At 50.0% G+C, this 20,795-nt stretch overlaps 1 protein-coding gene across 1 annotated transcript in view; it reads right to left on the reverse strand.

The window, feature by feature from the left end:
- The window catches only part of frmd5a (FERM domain containing 5a), a gene marked incomplete at both ends in the record, with an annotated part of 69,283 nt that extends 49,887 nt beyond the window's left edge, over positions 1-19,396 (reverse strand). The window contains one exon of the mRNA XM_084452573.1: positions 19,295-19,396. Within this exon, the coding sequence (XP_084308699.1) occupies positions 19,295-19,396 (102 nt within the window). The remainder of the gene's footprint in view (positions 1-19,294) is intronic.
- Between the last annotated feature and the right edge of the window lie 1,399 nt (positions 19,397-20,795).

Genomic DNA, 20,795 nt, shown 5'->3' on the forward strand with positions numbered 1-20,795 from the left:
GAAGACGACACCAGCGGCTGCAGCCACAGCTGAGCAGCGAGGGGAAAGTGGAGCGGAGCCGGCTGCCAAGCTCTGTCCTGAGGGAGAGAAACAATGTTCAGCACGGCCCTAAAGAAAAATAATAAAAAAACGAATCCATGCCTCCATGAATGGGAGTGAGGAAACAATCAGAACAAGAGCATGTTGCCTATTTTGGGGATACGGTGCTTGTAACGCTGAGATGTCAGGATCTTCCCCCAATTACCAGGATGAGGCATCAACAGAGCATGGGCTGTGAGTAAACAACAGACAACATCAGGTTTATTGCCTCTCCCCCAGCGAAAGAGCAGAGCCAGAGGTAACGTTTTCAGTGGTGTTGGTTTATTTATTTCCTGGTTGGTTGGTTTGTTAGCAGGATTAAACAAAAACTGCTAGACCGATTTTCATATAACTCGGTGAAGGTGTGTTAGCATGGGCCAACTTAGAACCCATTAAATTTTGGAGCAGATCCGAATAACGGGGCTACTCCACCAGCTGGCCAAACACAGCCGGCCATTCACCTCCATTCATTTTTGACTTGAGGTTCAGGAGCGAAAAATTCCCCCCATTCGTTGACAATGGGGGGGGATTGAAACGGCCATATAGAGTTTGGACTGGCATAATAAAGCTCTTGACCTGACGAATGCAACAATACCAAACATGTCCTGCTCGCACACACGTGTGCGCGCAGAGCCATGATATGCATTCATGGCAGTTCCCTCCGAGCACCATTTCTAGTTCATAGTGTGCGTGTGTGTGTGTGTGTGTGTGTGTGTGTGTGTGTGTGTGTGTGTGTGTGTGTGTGTGTGTGTGTGTGTGAGAGTTACTGATCACTTTGAGAAGCTGTCAATTATAATCACCCATCCAAAAGACAAGAGTGTATTCTCATTCTGTCCAGCTCATGTACCAGAGAGCTATCTGCATTCTGGTAAGACTCTCCGATGTCCTCCAGAACAGACGGCTTGACTGAAGTATCAAGAAAGATGGTAGCTTCTCTGTGGATGAACTCAGACAGATATAGACTGTCTGGCAGCCACTGCCATTGCTGAATGTCATCTTATTTACTGCTAGGCCGATGGCAGTCAACGTACGGCCAATATGTAGGCCTATATATCGGTGCATCCCAACAGAGACGTGTTTCTAGAGAAGGCTGGGGCCCTCTGGCATGAGCGGGCGCTAAACCTCGGACTACAGACTAATTCTCTACCTACAGTGATGAGCTGACACCTTCCATAGCCATAGAACTGTTACAAGTCTCTCCAATGCCAAAAGCTCATTAGCTCAGGAGGTAGAGCGGCCGGCTGGGGAAGTCCTCGGTTGTTGTTTAATAGAGCCATTTTACAATGCACGTCAGTACTGGACACGGGGGTCAGGCTGATTAACGAAACTGGACCCAGGAGTGGAGCTACTCGGACGGCACTGAGTGGGCACGCTCCGCATATCGAAATACCCCTGCTCGGGCTCGCTCGCCTGGAGGCTCACGGGCGAGCAGGGGAATTGCTCAATGCTCGCTGCACACACGCCTCCTGGCTGTCAAACTATTGTTAATATATGTGTTAAGAGGAACGGCTCTATAACACGTTTAAGCAAGGGGCCTATTTCACGTTTTCAAACGTGTGTATTCTACGTTTAAGCATGGCTAAAAAGTCGTTTCACACAAGTGCCTCTACTTGTCTATACACGTTTAGCCGTTATATCATGTTGGATAAATGAACGACACTCCTCTCACTGCAACAGGAGGCAGTCAGAGGCTGGGAGCATCTGAGGCAGAGAGCTAATGGGAATGTCTGAAGGGCACTCCTGGGAGCTTTTCCACAAATCATGCCCTGCCACTCTCCTGCTAGACACCCTCATTAATAACTGAGGACATTTAATGCCTGCTGTACATGAGAGGTCTTTCTGCAGGGCCCACGAGAGCCAGGGGGAGTGAACCGGTCAAGGTGACGTGTGCAAAAGCACAGCAGAGGACCACTGTTACAGAATGGGAACAGAGGTTCATTGCACTCCATCTAGAGGACTCACACTGTGTGGTAAAACAATGCAACTGTCAGTTGATCTAACGACTTGAAACAGGGAAGCACAGGCCTTTAGCTCAGCCTCAGCATTGCTTTATCGATAGAGTGACAAAGTAGGATGGGTGAGTGAAAACACGGAACGCCTGAATCCTGGAGTCCATGACTCAGAAAGAGGCCCAGCAGGGGAGTGAATCATCCTCCTACCTCCCGCTACTCTTCCTCTCTGGGGCAGCGCGCCCTGGCGCCAGCGGTGCTTTCATCCCACCATCGCCTAGGTGCCCTCGAACGGAAGACGGCGCCGGTGCAGCCCTGCCTCGCTAACCGGGCTCGCTAGCATGGCGGAGAACAGCGCGGCGGGTCAGCCCTCAGCTAGAATACCAGCGCTGCATCACGTCTCCTCTGCTGGAGGGAAAGCCACAGGACGAGTGCAGATAACCACGATTCAGAGCCGAACAAATCCTCAAACAAACTACGGATGAAGAGACAAACGAATCCTCAAACAGCACGGGAAGTCAGATAGTGTGTGTGTGTGTGTGTGTGTGTGTGTGTGTGTGTGTGTGTGTGTGTGTGTGTGTGTGTGTGTGTGTGTGTGCGTGCGTGCGTGCGTGCGTGCGTGTGGGAGAGGGAGATATCAGAAATAAAGAGCAGCGATCAGAGAAAGACCGTCTGGTCACAGTGTGGGTGCAACACAGTGATTCATTACCTCAGCATTGAGCTTGAGGCAGGGTGGCGATGATGGTGGAGGAACGGGCGGCAGAGGCTCGTCTGGTGAGAATTTAATCTCTCTACGCTCCTCACCGCGGGGAAACGCTGCAGCTAAAAATAGCGGCACACAACACTGGCTTGACCGCAGAAAGGCATCGCTAGCCACACGGCCCCCACTGGAATTATTGATCTGATCTACTCCAAACGGATTCCAATTAGGACAGCAATGATGGCCCACGATCACTGTATAAAATTTTTTTGGAAAACAAGCTGCATAACCGCAACAGGACATTTCACTTAGCAACCCCATCCAATAATCAATAATTAGCATCTAGGCTATTGAACAAAATTTGATCATAAAGTCAACCTCTGTATGACAATTAGCCTACAAACTATAATCTGCTTCTTATTCCAAACAATTTTTGGCAAACACACCAACTTCTTCACAGAAGCCAGCAAAAGAAAAGTATGCAGACAAAGACAAAAGACAAAGAATGCTGATACTGTATTAGTACTATTCTCTCAGTTCTGCCTTCTGGGCTCTTTCCCTCTCTGGGCTGAATGTGGACTCTTTCTCTGGGCTGGATGTAGACCGAGGTAAATAATCACTCTCCCACTCCACGTGATGCTGAGCAACTGGTATGCAGGGGTAGCTGTGCAAACAGCTTTTTATTTCCACAGCAGCACCTCTCTCCCCTGGGGACGTCTATAGAGGGAGGGGAGAGAGAGTCCAGCCCTGGGGACATCTATAGAGGGAGGGGAGAGAGAGTCCAGCCCTGGGGACATCTATAGAGGGAGGAGAGAGAGAGTCCAGCCCTGGGGACGTCTATAGAGGGAGGGGGAGAGAGAGTCCAGCCCTGGGGACATCTATAGAGGGAGGGGAGAGAGAGTCCAGCCCTGGGGACGTCTATAGAGGGAGGGGGAGAGAGAGTCCAGCCCTGGGGACGTCTATAGAGGGAGGGGGAGAGAGAGTCCAGCCCTGGGGACATCTAAAGAGGGAGGGGGAGAGAGAGTCCAGCCCTGGGGACATCTATAGAGGGAGTGGAGAGAGAGTCCAGCCCTGGGGACATCTATAGAGGGAGGGGGAGAGAGAGTCCAGCCCTGGGGACATCTATAGAGGGAGGGGAGAGAGAGTCCAGCCCTGGGGACATCTATAGAGGGAGGGGGAGAGAGAGTCCAGCCCTGGGGACGTCTATAGAGGGAGGGGGAGAGAGAGTCCAGCCCTGGGGACGTCTATAGAGGGAGGGGGAGAGAGTCCAGCCCTGGGGACGTCTATAGAGGGAGGGGGAGAGAGTCCAGCCCTGGGGACGTCTATAGAGGGAGGGGGAGAGAGAGTCCAGCCCTGGGGACATCTATAGAGGGAGGGGGAGAGAGAGTCCAGCCCTGGGGACATCTATAGAGGGAGGGGGAGAGAGAGTCCAGCCCTGGGGACATCTATAGAGGGAGTGGAGAGAGAGTCCAGCCCTGGGGACGTCTCTAGCCTCTAGTCTCTGGCACGATGTCACGTGCTACGCAAACATTAGCGCACGCAGGCCGTCACCAAGGAAAGAAACGGCACGTTGGAATGGTATTAGGTGGAAAACATGAAAGAAGTGGATTTGCTTTGTTACTGAAATGACATTGACGTCATCTGCTATGAACCAGGGAGAGGGCTCTCTCTCTCTCTCTCCTCGCTCTGCCCCTCCCTCCCCCCTTCTCTTCCCCCTCCCCCTGAGGCTGCATCTCCCAGGACAAAGACTGCAGGCCGAGGGGCTGAGACAGAGGCTGGAAGCCAGAGCCAGACAGCAGCCCTCCTCCTCTCTCGACTGGTGGTGCTCCTCACAGCCATGACCAGACTCGCACCGTCAACTGCTCGGGAGGGGGGGCGGGGGGTGGCAGCATGACAGGGACAGCCTGGTATGTTGCAGGAGGGCACGGACACGTATGAGGGAGCTCTCTCTCTCTGTTCCGGAACATGACATGGCAGTGAATATTCAGTGCTCATTCCTGCAGCTCCATTAGCAGGGTTAGGGCCAGGGTTAGGGTCAGGGTCAGGGTTAGGGTTAGTACACGGTGTGGGATCTGCAGCCAGCAGGTTTCTCTGATGATGTATAGAGTGAATTGTTATAGCCAGAGCAGCAGATGCGTCCTAGCCTATAGCCTGTTATCATTCACTCTGACCGTCTACAATAACGGCGGTGGTTGGTAGTGGTGGTGGTCTAACCCAGAGTAGCTGGTTGGTGGTGGTGGTGGTGGTGGTGGTCTCACCCAGAGTAGCTAGTTGGTGGTGGTGGTCTAACCCAAAGTAGCTGGTTGGTGGTGGTGGTGGTGGTGGTGGTCTCACCCAGAGTAGCTAGTTGGTGGTGGTGGTCTAACCCAAAGTAGCTGGTTGGTGGTGGTGGTGGTGGTGGTGGTGGTCTAACCCAGAGTAGGTCAAGGTCAACTTTATTTATAAAGCACGTTTAAAATCAAAGTACAGAGTACTAAGCCAGAGTAGCTGGTTGGTGGTGGTGGTGGTGGTCTCACCCAGAGTAGCTGGTTGGTGGTGGTGGTGGTGGTCTAACCCAGAGTAGCTAGTTGTTGTTGGTGGTGGGAGTCTAACCCAGAGTAGCTGGTTGTTGTTGGTGGTGGGAGTCTAACCCAGAGTAGCTGGTTGTTCTTGTTAGTGGTGGTGGTCTAACCCAGAGTAGCTGGTTGTTCTTGGTGGTGGTGGTGGTCTAACCCAGAGTAGCTGGTTGTTCTTGGTGGTGGTGGTCTAAACCAGAGCAGCTTGTTGTTGTTGTTGGTGGTGATGGTGGTGGTGGTGATGGTGGTGGTGGGCCGTGGTGGTCTAGCCCAGAGTAGCTGGTTGGTGGTGGTGGGGGTCTAACACAGAGTAGCTGGTTGGTGGTGGCGGTGGTGGGGGTCTAACACAGAGTAGCTGGTTGGTGGTGGCGGTGGTGGGGGTCTAACACAGAGTAGCTGGTTGGTGGTGGCGGTGGTGGGGGTCTAACACAGGGTAGCTGGTTGGTGGTGGAGGTGGAGGGGGTCTAACACAGAGTAGCTGGTTGGTGGTGGTGGTGGTGGGGGTCTAACACAGAGTAGCTGGTTGGTGGTGGTGGTGGTGGGGGTCTAACACAGAGTAGCTGGTTGGTGGTGGTGGTCTAACACAGAGTAGCTGGTTGGTGGTGGTGGTGGTGGGGGTCTAACACAGAGTAGCTGGTTGGTGGTGGTGGTGGTGGGGGTCTAACACAGAGTAGCTGGTTGGTGGTGGTGGTGGAGGGGGTCTAACACAGGGTAGCTGGTTGTTGTTGTTGTTGGTGGTGGTGGTGGGGGGGAGGGTCTAACCCAGAGTAGCTGGGTGGTGGGGGTGGTGGTGGTGGGGGTCTAACCCAGGGTAGCTGGGTGGTGGGGGTGGTGGTGGTGGGGGTCTAACCCAGGGTAGCTGGGTGGTGGTGGTGGGGGTCTAACCCAGGGTAGCTGGGTGGGGGTGGTGGTGGTGGGGGTCTAACCCAGGGTAGCTGGGTGGTGGTGGTGGTGGTGGGGGTCTAACCCAGGGTAGCTGGGTGGGGGTGGTGGTGGTGGGGGTCTAACCCAGGGTAGCTGGGTGGTGGTGGTGGGGGTCTAACCCAGGGTAGCTGGTTGTTGGTGGTGGTGGTGGGGGTCTAACCCAGAGTAGCTGGGTGGTGGTGGTGGTGGTGGTGGTGGGGGTCTAACCCAGAGTAGCTGGTTGTTGTTGTTGTTGGTGGTGGTGGTGGTGGGGGTCTAGCCCAGGGTAGCTGGGTGGTGGTGGTGGTGGTGGTGGTGGTGGTGGGGGTCTAACCCAGAGTAGCTGGGTGGTGGTGGTGGTGGTGGGGGTCTAACCCAGAGTAGCTGGGTGGTGGTGGTGTTGGTGGGGGTCTAACCCAGGGTAGCTGGGTGGTGGTGGTGGTGGTGGGGGTCTAACCCAGGGTAGCTGGGTGGTGGTGGTGGTGGTGGGGGTCTAACCCAGGGTAGCTGGGTGGTGGTGGTGGTGGTGGGGGTCTAACCCAGGGTAGCTGGGTGGTGGTGGTGGTGGTGGGGGTCTAACCCAGGGTAGCTGGGTGGTGGTGGTGGTGGGGGTCTAACCCAGGGTAGCTGGGTGGTGGTGGTGGGGGTCTAACCCAGGGTAGCTGGGTGGTGGTGGTGGGGGTCTAACCCAGAGTAGCTGGTTGGTCGGTCCTCTCTCTAGCCTGCCTCTTTGTTTCCACCATGTGTTGATCCCCCAGACTCTCCGGAGACAACCGTCTCCTCAGACCGCCGCCCTGACACACACACATGCACAAACACAAAGACACACACACTCACAGACAAAGAGGGGGACTGATTTCATAAATGAATTGCTGTGGGTGCAGTCGCAGACCCGAACGAACAGGAGGCATCCAATCACCAATCACCACGGGAGACTTAATTTGAGGGGGATGGAATAAATAAATACTTAATTCTAAATCATGCAGACGCATGGCTGAGGTAACACACACACACACACACACAGATACACACACAAACACACACATACACACAGAGAAGTGTGAAGCGTTACCAGTTGGATGTAGCAAACTAGCCATTGATGAATAATAGCAGGGTTTTCTACTCTGAGGAAAATAACAAGCCCGCTAACAGACCAATCATACAGCTCTCCAAATCAAATGTATTCAAATCAAAATGTATTTATATAGCGCATTTCATACACAGAGGCAGCACAATGCACTTTACAGTGCGGGGGGGGTACATAGTGATTTTCAGACGACAGTTTGTTGAACTATGAAACATGGCACACCTGAGAGAAAGAGAGCTTTGGCAGTCCTTTCAACTGCAGGATGAAAGAAGGTGGGTGAGAGAGACTGAGACTGAGACAGAGACAGACAGACAGACAGACAGACAGACAGACAGACAGACAGACAGACAGACAGACAGACAGACAGACAGACAGACAGACAGACAGAGAGAGACAGAGAGAGACAGAGAGAGAGAGAGAGAGAGAGACAGAGATAGAGAAACTGAGAGAGATAAAAAGAGACAGACAGAGAGAGAAAAAGAGAGGAGAGGAATAGACACTTCTTTCACCGCATCTCAATTAGCCCCCTTCACAGGCTCCCAGCCACATCTGCACAATTCAGATCTGACGTTTCTCTGAGATCTATACTCCTCATTTGGTGGAGTGCCGATGTCTTTCCTCCCCGGCCGATCATTCTCAGCAGACTGCCAGAGACCATCCTCCGCCAGAGCAGAACCAGGCCAGGTGCACCTTGTTTCTGTTCAGGACTGGTAGGACTGAAGCTAGACATGCCACTGAAATAGCTGTGAATTTAAATGACATGAAATAATGTCTGGTAAATTAAGATAGGACTTGTCGCCTGGACATATCAGTTCCAATGCTTCCAATGCTAATCCAGCACAATAAGAGCAGGATAGCCAGTTAGCTCATGAGCTGGCGGACCTCCAGCCAAATCCGCTGGCGGGTTCCTGGCCATTTGCACAGCGGTCCACCATTCCACCGGTAGTTTATTGTCTATATCCCAGGCCCATTGGCCCTAGGTTTATGGATTTCTATTGCTAAATTCACTTACTCTGAACATTTTTTTGGTAACCCTTCCTTTCATAGTTTCCCAATTATTAATATAATATATAATGGGTAATTACTGAGACACCTACTGTAGGTAGACTTTCAAAACAGGAGTATTTAAAATGTTCAATTACTACACATAAATTCAATAACTGACATATCCTTAGATATATAAAAAAAAAAAAAAAAATTTGTTCCCATCGGATCTCTCCTATCCATCTGAAAAAGGGGGCAGAGAGGAGAGGAAGAAAGGTTGTGGCTAAAGTTAGGAATCAAACAGGTTCATCCTCTACCGGGGATCAAACCCATTATCTTCCACATGGGAGTAAGACACTTTATCCACTGCACTACCGAGCAGAAATCTCGGAATCTCTCCCGTACTTCCAAAAACAGGGGAAAGGAGAGTGAAAGGAGGGAGGGAGAGGGATGGAAAGGCCGAAAGTAAACGTAGGAATAAACCCACAGGCTAGCAGAGGGTGTGGGTATTGTTCCAAAATCTTGCCCACTGGGGTCTTGAACCCCTGATCTCCCGCATGGGAGTCAGATGCTTTATCCACTACACCGCCTTATCCACTAGACCACCAAAGAACTTGGAAGTGCCAGATGTCATAGTGTATTTATTTTGGTGTGCTGGGGCTACTGCCTCTTGTGGTGGCAACATAGAAATGCAGGTCAACAACGGAACAGAGGGAGGGAGGGAGGGAGGGAGGGAGGGAGGGAGGGAGGGAGGGAGGGAGGGAGGGACAACCCAACAAACGCTATCTATGGTGCTGGCTTACAGCCACGCACAAAAACACAAACACGGAAAGCACAAACCCGCCACCGAAAAACATGACCTTCACCTCCATGTCTGTCAGGAAGAGTAGCACAGAGTACCAACTACACAGTGTCATGACCACAGTTTTGGTTGCTAACTGGCCAAAAACAAAAACATAAAAATAAAAAGTAGCACTGTCCAATATATGGTTGCACAGATTCAGCTGAGAAAATAAGGTGGTTTAAAGTGCTGCCTATCTATGGGAACAGGCACGCTGAGAGACGACAAATTAGAGGATCATTTCTATTCACGCCACATCTTTCTTAACAAGCTGCATTATCAGGTTCCAGTCCTAACTACTGTCTCTTCACAGAGATATATTCACATTTGGCAGCTACCAGGCTACTCCCATGGACACACACCTCCCTTAGCTTTGGCCAGGAATATTACATAGGCCTACATAATTGTTCTGTGACAATAATGACATAATTGTGTGTGTGTGTGTGTGTGTGTGTGTGTGTGTGTGTGTGTGTGTGTGTGTGTGTGTGTGTGTGTGTGTGTGTGTGTGTGTGTGTGTGTGTGTGTGGTGTGTGATGTGTGTGTGTGTGTAGCAGTGTGTCATCACAGCATGAAAGGGAGAGGTGTCAGTGGCTTTCTGTCAGAGCCAGATGATGGCGAGAGACTGTTTCCTGTCATAATGTCCTCAGCAGCAACACTCACACCTACAACACGCGCACACACACACACACACACACACACACACATCCTCAGCAGTAGGAGGAGGGGAGGGAGGCACGCCAACACTGTTCTGTCCCTGTCCAAGCCCCGCCTCTCAGGACAGCGCTGACCACAGTACAGTTCTCAACCATAGGAGAGGCCACGGGCGAGCGAGGCATATAAACTCTGCAGGAGAGAGAGAGAGAGAGAGAGAGAGAGCAGCAGAGAGAGAGAGAGAGAGAGAGAGAGAGAGAGAGAGAGAGAGAGAGAGAGAGAGAGAGAGAGAGAGAGAGAGAGAGAGAGAGAGGGAGCAGCAAACATAGTGGTTGAGGCCTTTGTTGTGGCCATGTCTGGTATTTTCCAGGTTACCCTTTCAGCTCTGCTCTGATCCACCACAGTCTGCCTGTCCTGTTCTGTCCAGTCCTCCTGTCCTACCCTGTCTTGACCTGTCCTCCTGTCCTGCTTTGCCCTACCCTCTCCTTACCTGTCCTGTCCTATCCTGTCCTACCCTGTCCTGTTCTGTCCTGTCCTTCAGTGTCACCGCTGGGGCTGCCCCCGCCTATCCCCTACCGGCCTGTCTGTACGCTGACGGCACTCAGACTAATCCCTTATCTTAATCTCCCCTCCAGCAGCACCACTGACCTAGCCTGGCCGCCAACCACACACACACACACATGTGCGCACACACAAACACGTGCACACACACACACACACACACACACACACAGATGTGGAGAGGGGTGAGGAGCAGCAGGAAGAGGAGAGGCGGAAGGAGGGGTGAGCAGGAGGAGGAGGGGCCTTTGTAGGAGGAGGAGGAGGAGAGGTAGGGCCTGGCCCAAAGAGATAGGTGGCCCCTCATCGGTGAACATACGCCGGCACCCACTCACCATAGTACTGATTATTTATTCACAGTCATAACTTAGCTCCCACTCTCCCCCAGTCAACCGCGCAAAGTCATTTATGATGCCGCCCAAGCATGTAAACATCACCAGTGGACTGTGCCATCTGTTTGCGCGACCCTGGCTGGAGGCTCTCTCTGCACCTTGGCCCGAGTCGGTTTCTACGGTGGCGTTTCCCCAGCTACAGACGGCCCTCTCAGCCTCGCGCCGTTCAGGGTCATAGGAGAGATGTTAGACTGCCCTGGAGCAGGGGGACATGTTAGACTGCCCTGGAGCAGGGGGACATGTTAGACTGCCCTGGAGCAGGGGGACATGTTAGACTGCCCTGGAGCAGGGGGGCATGTTAGACTGCCCTTGAGCAGGGGGACATGTTAGACTGCCCTGGAGCAGGGGGACATGTTAGACTGCCCTGGAGCAGGGGGACATGTTAGACTGCCCTGGAGCAGGAGGAGATGTTAGACTGCCCTGGAGCAGGGGGACATGTTAGACTGCCCTGGAGCAGGGGGACATGTTAGACTGCCCTGGAGCAGGAGGACATGTTAGACTGCCCTGGAGCAGGAGGACATGTTAGACTGCCCTGGAGCAGGGGGACATGTTAGACTGCCCTGGAGCAGGGGGACATGTTAGACTGCCCTGGAGCAGGGGGACATGTTAGACTGCCCTGGAGCAGGGGGACATGTTAGACTGCCCTGGAGCAGGGGGACATGTTAGACTGCCCTGGAGCAGGGGGACATGTTAGACTGCCCTGGAGCAGGGGGACATGTTAGACTGCCCTGGAGCAGGGGGACATGTTAGACTGCCCTGGAGCAGGGGGACATGTTAGACTGCCCTGGAGCAGGGGGACATGTTAGACTGCCCTGGAGCAGGGGGACATGTTAGACTGCCCTGGAGCAGGGGGACATGTTAGACTGCCCTGGAGCAGGGGGACATGTTAGACTGCCCTGGAGCAGGAGGACATGTTAGACTGCCCTGGAGCAGGAGGACATGTTAGACTGCCCTGGAGCAGGAGGACATGTTAGACTGCCCTGGAGCAGGAGGACATGTTAGACTGCCCTGGAGCAGGGGGACATGTTAGACTGCCCTGGAGCAGGAGGACATGTTAGACTTCCCTGGAGCAGGGGGACATGTTAGACTGCCCTGGAGCAGGGGGACATGTTAGACTGCCCTGGAGCAGGGGTGATTTGGTATTCATGCCTCCAGCTGGAGCAGCACCCTTGGCCCCTCTCAGATTCCTCTCTCTCTAACAATGCAGCCCAGACAGCACAATGGAGACCACAGCAGGCGGCTATCGACACCCAGATGGACAGACAGACCGCTCGCCTGCTGTCTGTCCCCACCAAGCCCACACAAACACACACACACACAAAGAGTGACAGGGGACCAGACGGGGATGCTCAGCTATGCAAACAAACAAACATACCATTCTGTGGTACAGTACCATTCTGTGGTACAGTAGCCAAGCCAGCTACCTTTACTGTTAGTGTGTGAGAGTGTGTGTGTGTGTGTGTGTGTTTTGTGTTTAGCTCAACTTTTTTTTATGACGCTAGGTACCCTGTCAAATCCCAGAGACACCCAGCGCAGATCAGTCCGAGCTGATTGCCCACAAGGCTCCACCGCAGCAGAAGATGTGTGTGACAGTCAGGGAGAGCTAGCTCAGGGCTAGGCAGCCCGTACAGGGACACGTCACGTAGGAGAGCTAGCTCAGGGCTAGGCAGCCCGTACAGGGACACGTCACGTAGGAGAGCTTGCTCAGGGCTAGGCAGCCCGTTCAGGGGCACGCCACGATGCATCAAAACGCTGTCTCGTGATCTGCCAGACAGGCTTCTGACTGCATGGCAAGTGGCTGCTTTCCAAAATGAAACGCATGAGAGGGGTAGAGGAACCAGAGCTCGGTACACGGCAGGCCCTCCTCTTCCTCCCTGCTCTCTCCTCTCTAGAAGTGATGCAATCCCTCAGGCTTGGCTGCCGCCTAACTCAGCCAGCCAATCGGAGCGCTGTTGCGCCATGACAGCGGCATAAACACCGGCGCCGCACCTCAGGAGGTTACTCCTCATGAAACATGCAGGCCCGGCACACATTTTAATCTTTAATACGCAGCATAGCAACAGTGTGGCAGCCAGCGTGATCACCAAAACACACACGCGCGCGCGGCTGTTCCTCCGTCACGGCCCACACACATGACTATCTGGCAGGAAGAGCCAGGACTGCTGCTCCTCGGCCCAGAGAGAGAAATGTGTGAACAGCCAGAGAGAGAGAGAGAGAGAGAGAGAGGAAGGGAGAGAGGGGGGGGAGGGGGAGAGAGAGAAAGAAAGAGAAGGAGGGAGGGAGAGAGAGAGTGATGGAGAGAGAGAGAAAGAGAGAGAGAGAGAGAGAGAGAGAGGAAGGGAGAGAGAGGGGGGGAAAGAAAGAGAGGGAGGGAGAGAGAGAGGGAGAGAGAGAGAGAGAGAAAGAGAGAAGGGGAGGGAGAGACAGGAGAGGAGAAGAAGAGAGGGGCAGTCTGCTTCATCACTGCACCACCACACAGGCACTCAGAGAGAGGCCTGGAGCCAGCAGGGAGCTGAGCTGAGAGTGTCAGACAAGACTGGTCAGACAAGAGATCTAAACCGTTAACGATCTTTTACTATGTTATGATAGATACATTTCTAGGCATTACTAGAGATATGTATATGTATATACAGTATATAACAGGATTGCAAGGGATATTTTCCAGACCAACATCTGCCGAGCAGCAGAAGACAAAATTAAATTTAAATAATCCTTTTACCTAGCGGGCAGTCACCTACAGCACAGCCCAACAACTGACACTGACATTTTGAGTTTCTGAAGGCCAGGAATTCCATTGACTGACTTCAAACTCTAACACTGGCAACTGAGGACTCGTCACAGAACAAAGCCTGTCAACATAGGAAGAAAGAGAATAGAGGAAAAACACTCCAGTTTTAATACAATGATTTGTTTGTTCTAGTGTCCCAGCGAGGCACAATGAAGAGCGTCTAGGGTAGGGTAGGGTAGAGCACACAGGAGCCGTGGACGTTTACCCTGAGAACACCATTGTGGAGGAGACGGGGTGATGGGTCAGGGGAACAGCAGACTTGGGGGTAGAGGTGGTCAAAGTGGGAGTGGCATCGATCACCTCATCGGCAGCATCCTCCAATAGCATTCAGAGTATCATGTAACTTTATCATCCGTGCTCCTCCTCTGGCACTAACAGTTCAACCATTGTTGAGGCCTCTGCAACGGGATATCCTGAATGAAGTGATCTCACATTTTGGCCGCGTAACTGTGGAGTCACTGTAGCAACAGCTGAGACGCTGGCACCGTGTTTAAATGTAAAACACCCGGCCCCCCTGCCTGGTCACCATGGAGAACACCACAGAGACAGACCTCTGGAGAGGCAGAACAGCACCCCTGAGAAAATGACGCCAAACCGTTTCTGCTTCCTCCGGCCTCAGGGTGGGCTGTGGCCTGGTGGCCTCTGTCTGGGATGGAAGGTTCTAGAGTATGATATTGTACAGTACACTGCGATGTCTCTTGCACCCTGTCTTGCGGTCTCTTGAGCCCTGTCCCCCCTGAGCCTCCTCCTCGACACTGTGAGGACGGGAGAATGCTATCTACTGGTCCAAGAGGTCACAAGGGTCAAACCAGAGGCCAGTGAGGGAAGAAGGAAGTCTTCACCTGGTCCTAAAAGAATGAAATCCCCTGAAACTGTGATTGGGGCCCCTGCAGGGTCCCCAGTTCCTCTGCATGATGCACCATGTGAACCCCATGAAGTCAAGATAGCACAACCTGGGCAGAATAATGCTGAAGAATGCTGTAGAGCTAAGGAGGTCGTGCCGAGTCGGTAGAAACCATAACTTAACCATAACCATCACTTCTGTGAGTGCTGGAAGCACCACTTCAGAAAATACAGGGGGTGAAATGGTTGCACCAGGAGGACGTAAGATTCTGATGTATGAGTATCTGTGGGTCCTGGATGAGACCCCTATTAAGGGGGGTTTGGGGTTTTACACTGAGGATTATCTGGGGGATGACTGAGCAGTAAAGTAACAAAGTGATGTCTAGATTCATTGAAATGAAATAACATGCAATGCTAGCAGTTATGTGCAACTGTATATGTGTAGTGTTCATTGGGAATGTACTAGAGCGATTTTGTTAGATGTCAGGATGACTTTGTAACAATGAGCATGTGATGAGCATGAGATGACCATGAGATGATCACTCTGTATAAGGTCATGATGTGTGCCTGTTGGTCATGATTGGTTGAAGGCCAGGCTGCAGCTGGGTAAACTCTCTCTCTCTAAGGTTACATTTTTATGATTTTATTTACTTATTACTATTTCATTTAATTACTATTACCATTCATGTATTATTTTTTTGCTTTTGCTATTGCCCCGATAAACAATTAATGAATAAAGTAAAGTTTGCATTCAAAGTTAAAGTTCTATTTTCACTTTATTCTTGACCACCACTGGAGGTTTGGTCCTGATGTCTGCAGTCCTCAAAATGCGCTAGAGGACGAATTAAAAAAAAAGAAAAAAAAAAGGTTTTTCCTGTTTTACTTTTTTTTCATATTAGGACAATTGAAGTTGCAAAGAACCCACTCAATATAACAAACAACAGTTTTAGGATCACTAAATAGTCATATTTTGTCACCAAAATCCATTGTCCTGTGAGAAGTGTGAACAGCTCTGAATCGTTGAAGCCCTTTTGCTCTGCTAAGTGATTTCAGGTGTACCAGCATTAACAGAAGCATATCTTCTTCAAATATTTGCAGATGTCAATGTATGGCACATCATTTGAAAGCTTACAATTTACACTTTCATGATCTGTAAACACTTAAAAATGACCTTGGCAGACATCAGGACCAAACCTCCAGTGGCGGTCACAGATGGGCTCAGATAGGGGAGTAGTATCCTCTCTCTTGTGTTTGTAAAAAGTTAGTTGTATGCATGCTAAGGATCTGACAGGTTATCCTAGACTCTAAAGAAACATTTCCCTACCGTAACAGTATACTTACTGTTAAATTAATTTCTAGCAAACACACCATATATCTCAATGAGCAGAGCCACAGTTAACTCGTGTGCTCTGAGAGTTGTATCCAACCTATCAGGTCACAGGAGGGGTGCAGTCTGGGGCGGAGGTGGGGGAGGTGCAGGGACGTATGTGGTTAGAGGCCAGATCAATCCACTCGATCCCAGCTTCATAATTATTCATAGAATCCCAGTGAGGGTGAGGCCCTGTGGGCTGAAGAATTAATATCCCTTAGAGGAAAGCTGTAGCTGGGCCTTGTCCTGAGGCTCCGGTCTCCATTGTCATGGATTCTGCTTTTATGAGACAAAAACTGATCAGCTCACACACAGAGCAGACTGTGAAGCAGGCCGACAGAGTCCTCTATGCTATAAAACACACTGTTCTCTGTCTACTGATCATTTCACAAATACACTTCCAGTGCAAACCCTGGGAATGAATCTTCCCTGTGCTATTGTTGTCAATAAGAGTGATTTTCAGAGCTTCTGTAGCCTTCACACCTGGAATCAGAGGTACCTTCACTGGATGTTAAAAATAAGCTTCACCTCTGGCGAAGAGTGGGAATTAAAACACAATCATCTTTTTACTGACAAGTTAAGTTTTTAGAATAGAAAGTTTATTTAGCCATAAATAACCAGTACAGGTATATTGGGGTTCTTGTTATCGCTTGTCCATACAATTGCTTATCAGCACTAATCAATTCCTCATTCCAGTTCCAAGGTACTACACTAGTTTTTAGACTTTAGTTGAAGTAATTGTACAGTATGTATGTATGTATGTATGTATGTATGTATGTATGTATGTATGTATGTATGTATGGTATGTATGTGTACTCCTAGAAATATGTATTTATACAGACTGGATGTATGTATGTGCATATATTCTTTATTCTATTCTATACTGTACACATGCTGTACATATGGATATATATCCTCCCTGGTTCTCCTCTTTTTTTATTCTACTACTCTGCTTCTAGTGTTTTTCTTTTCTTTTTATCTATCTATCTATCTATCTATCTGTGTCTGTCTGTCTGTCTGTCTGTCTGTCTGTCTGTCTGTCTATCTACTGTATCTATCTATCGATAGGCTGCATAGCTAGAATGGCAGTCCTACAGAGACACTCTCAGAACATCACCTCTGGAGATGCAGTCAGTCAGCTTGCTCAGGCTTCCCGTGCCTGTGTGCGGATTCAACTGGGTGACTTTGAAATGTTGAAAAGGACAGCAAACACAGCTAGAGGCCCGACTCCATCAGATGAATAGTACATTTGACAGGAGAAAATTGGAATAATGTTAGGCTAGAGTTCAGCTTTAGAATCTGAGCACACTGCTTTGATGTCACATCATCTCAGTGAAGTGCATCCCATCTCTGCACTTTGGAGTCTTGTTACCTCAACAGTGCTTCAATCCTGCATTCAGATCAAAATGGCAAAACATCAATGAAATTGATGGACAGAGTCAACAGGTCGTATATAATTAGGACCTCCCGGGGTCTGTATCCCTCTCTCTCCTAACCCCAACCCTCCCTGACACCTGGCTGGTGTGACCTGTGCCATTCAAACATGAACTTCGAGATGTGAAGTTCATGTTTGAATGGCAGTTCATGTTTGAAAAAAAATGGAACATTTTAATTCCCATAAACTTCCAGTTTATTCCTGTTAATTCCCATTCATTCTCATAAATTCTCATTAGGAATTTTGTGAATATTCACAGAATTTTGCAACCCTAATTCCCAGCCATGGCCAGTGCTGTGTTACCACATCCCAGAGTGGGGGAGGCCTGGGGAGAGGGGGCTAACAGGCAAGGAGGGAGATCCTTCCATCAGATCTGCTCTCTCTCTCTCTCTCTCTCTCTCTCATCCCAGTACAGAGGACGGATCCATCATTATTGCAAAGTGAAATTCAAGGTCATTGTGGCTGTCAATGACTCTCTCAAATGTGAGAGCATCGACACCCACACACAGCTTCCTCATTTGACCCGAGCAGGTTGGATGTCAGGTGAAGTGGGGCCAGTTGAAATAGTTTACTGTGTCAGGGGCAAGCCTGAATGTGGGGCCAGTTGAAACAGTTTAGTGAAAAGATAAGATTGTAATGAAAAACAGCTCCGAAGGGAATTGAATCTCAGCACATAGTGGGAATGGGATATACACAAGAGGGTCGAGAGAGAGAGAAAGGGGGGGTGGCAGAGAGAGACAGGTAGAGAGGGACAGAGAGAGAGAGAGAGAGAGAGAGAGAGAGAGAGAGAGAGAAAGAGAGAGAGAGACAGACAGACAGGGATTGACCCAGTTAGGCCTTTCACTGCTCACTCCCCAGCCTGAGTGTCCTGGAATCATGGGTGTCTGTGGCTGTCAGAGGGAGGGAGGGCAGGGTGAGAACTAAACCAGGAACATGCTCCCTGCCCCCCCCCCCTCATGGCTTGGCTTGTCAGACAGACTACAGGGCGATAGACTGGTCGGATAGACGACTCACAGGGCTAGGGTACAGGCAGAGAGGGACCCCAGTGGCGGGGGGAGGGGCAGAGCTTGCTGCTCCATCAACTCCCTCTCCCCTATGACGTCACCCACCCAAACCACACCACGAAGCAATGCTGCAAACTGCACACCTGCTGGCTTCCCCTGCCTCCCTCCCTCCCTGGCCCACCTCCAGCATCAGCTCAGCCCCAAGACTAGCAGGAACCTGGGACTGTTTACAACCTGCTCCACCATAAGGAAATGATTCAAAGACTTCCAGGTGACAGCAACCATGCATGGTGCTTCAACCGTTCCTTCCACCACAGGTGTCCCTGGGCCTTTGGAATGTGTCTTTGGTTTGTTGGATGTCTCTGTGTGTTTGAGCCGAAGATCCCAGTGGGATTTAATCCAGGAGAGCAGCATACCACTCAAAAGATACAAACATTGATTCTGATTAGCCCTCTCTCCCCTGCCTTGACTTCAGACTTGAACATGAAACAAAGGAAGGATCAAAGCCAGACTTGCAGCAGACTGACATGTACACTTACCCCTGTCTCTGCCTTACAAGAATCTCACTAAACGAATTTTCATATGAGAAGAATAAAGACTTAGTCTATATAGGCTATTATAACAACAACATGCTCTCAAAAATAACCCCAGAGTAATAGCCTATTGATTGATGGACTAGCTGTGCATTGTTCGGTCACACTCTGCTCCTGAGTAAGTTGGACCGTCTGTTCAACCCAACATTTTTCTGAAAATATTAGGCTGTTACATTGTAGAAACACACTATAGGCCTACCCGCAAATCATTTCATCACAGATCCCGCGGATATACGCTTTTCCGAACTTGGAGCGCGTCGATGATGCTGAATTATACCCACTAGGACACCATGCACTCTGCATGTGACGCCAAAACCCAGTTTTATGATGGAGAATGTAGCCTACATTTGGGTCGCCCGAAATATTGAGGCATAATATGAGGAATGCGGCTAGAGTTTAGCTTCAAACGATACTCCAGCTTTTAGAAATAGAAATGACAGTAGGCTACACATTCAGTAGCCTAAATACCGTAGGAGCCTGCCGGATGCAGGGATCTGCTTGGTCGGCATTGCACCCTCTGAGGCGGGAATGAAAGGGGATGATGGTAGCCTACAGGTAACTGACCTGAATTGTGCAAGTATATTCCGTATCATCCAGGAATCTGACGGTGCAGTTGTATTCTCTCTCAAGATTCCTGATGCTGCCACTCATAAATCGGCTCAACATCTTCTCACAGAGTTGCTGGTCTGCGTCTAGGACCAGAACAATAAACGGAACACTGCATATAGCCTACGAAATGTCACACTGACCACATTTCCCGTTCATCCAAACGAAACGCATCTGAAGATTTGACTGCCAGGAAGCAGTGCATCGTTATCCCATGTAGTGGACACACTACGGGCACTACAGTGGTGAAGAAAGGTTGCCCGCATCCAGATCCAGTCTCTCACCCTGTATACACTGTCGGTGTCGGGCGACGGATGACCATTGATTCATCATTCACAGATGCAACTTGAGCTGGGGGTGGATCCCTGGACCAGACTGACGTCAATGGGAACCTAAAAAGTAGTGCAATATAGATAGTGCACTCCATGGTGCCATGATAGATCTAGTAGGCAGCTATATGCTAACTTTGAGTAGTTAAAATAACTTTCCACCATCATACTAGACTGTTATATTATTACCACTATTTAATTTACAAAGACTTACAACTGCTGCCTTTCGAAAGTATCTTGCCCCCCCTGGTGGTAGACTACCGTTTTGGAAACAACACCATTTTTCTAATTTGTATTATTCTGTTAAATTATCTGGAGAATGCAGCAGTAGCTATTTACATTTTTCATTCGTGGGACAAAGAGATGACTAATTACTGATTTTCGGAAAAGGACAGCCCTTGTGCCGTGACATTGTTTCGCAATGCCGTGACCCGGATTCGAACCGGGGTTGCTGCGGCCACAACGCAGAGTACTAACCACTATACGATCACGGCGAGCTACCGGGGCTGTTGGTACGTCTGGTGTAAATGGAAAATTTATAGTTGAGAAGGCAGCATGTTCATGTTCTTGTAGACTACTTTGGGGCATTTTAATTTAAACAAAATTATTGACTGTTGTGAACACAAGCGTCAAATTGTGTTATTGGAGACCATAATGAAGTGTGGACCGCGACTTACTTCAGCATATCAATAGCCTAACTAGCCAAAGTTAGCTATTCGTGGCGAGTTTATCCCTTATCCCTGTTCTATTACATCCATGGTTTATCCAGAGCCAACTACAAAACTAGCTAGCAGCTAGCTAGTCGAGCTAACGTTTACAATGACCGCAACAAGCTGTTTAAGTGAATTTCCCATTCATTAATTCCCCTTGACGTTTTGGAAAATACTTAAGGGGTTTAAGCTGTAACCACCGATGTGTCAGTCCGTGTGTCCGATTGTAGCATGAGTCGCCAATACCGCTGCACACCAGCAGAAGGCAGTAGATTGCTCATAAATCTACACAGCTAGGCTACTCCATCACTTGCGTGTGATTTTATAGTGATGCGAACCCGATCACCATCAGAAATCAAACCATCCTTCACAAACTAAATGAAATATTGACAAAGTAAATGCACTGAATGCAATTTACAT

This window comes from Borostomias antarcticus, assembly GCF_949987555.1.
Source record: "Borostomias antarcticus genome assembly, chromosome: 18".
In the NCBI taxonomy this organism is placed as follows: Eukaryota; Metazoa; Chordata; class Actinopteri; order Stomiiformes; family Stomiidae; genus Borostomias; species Borostomias antarcticus.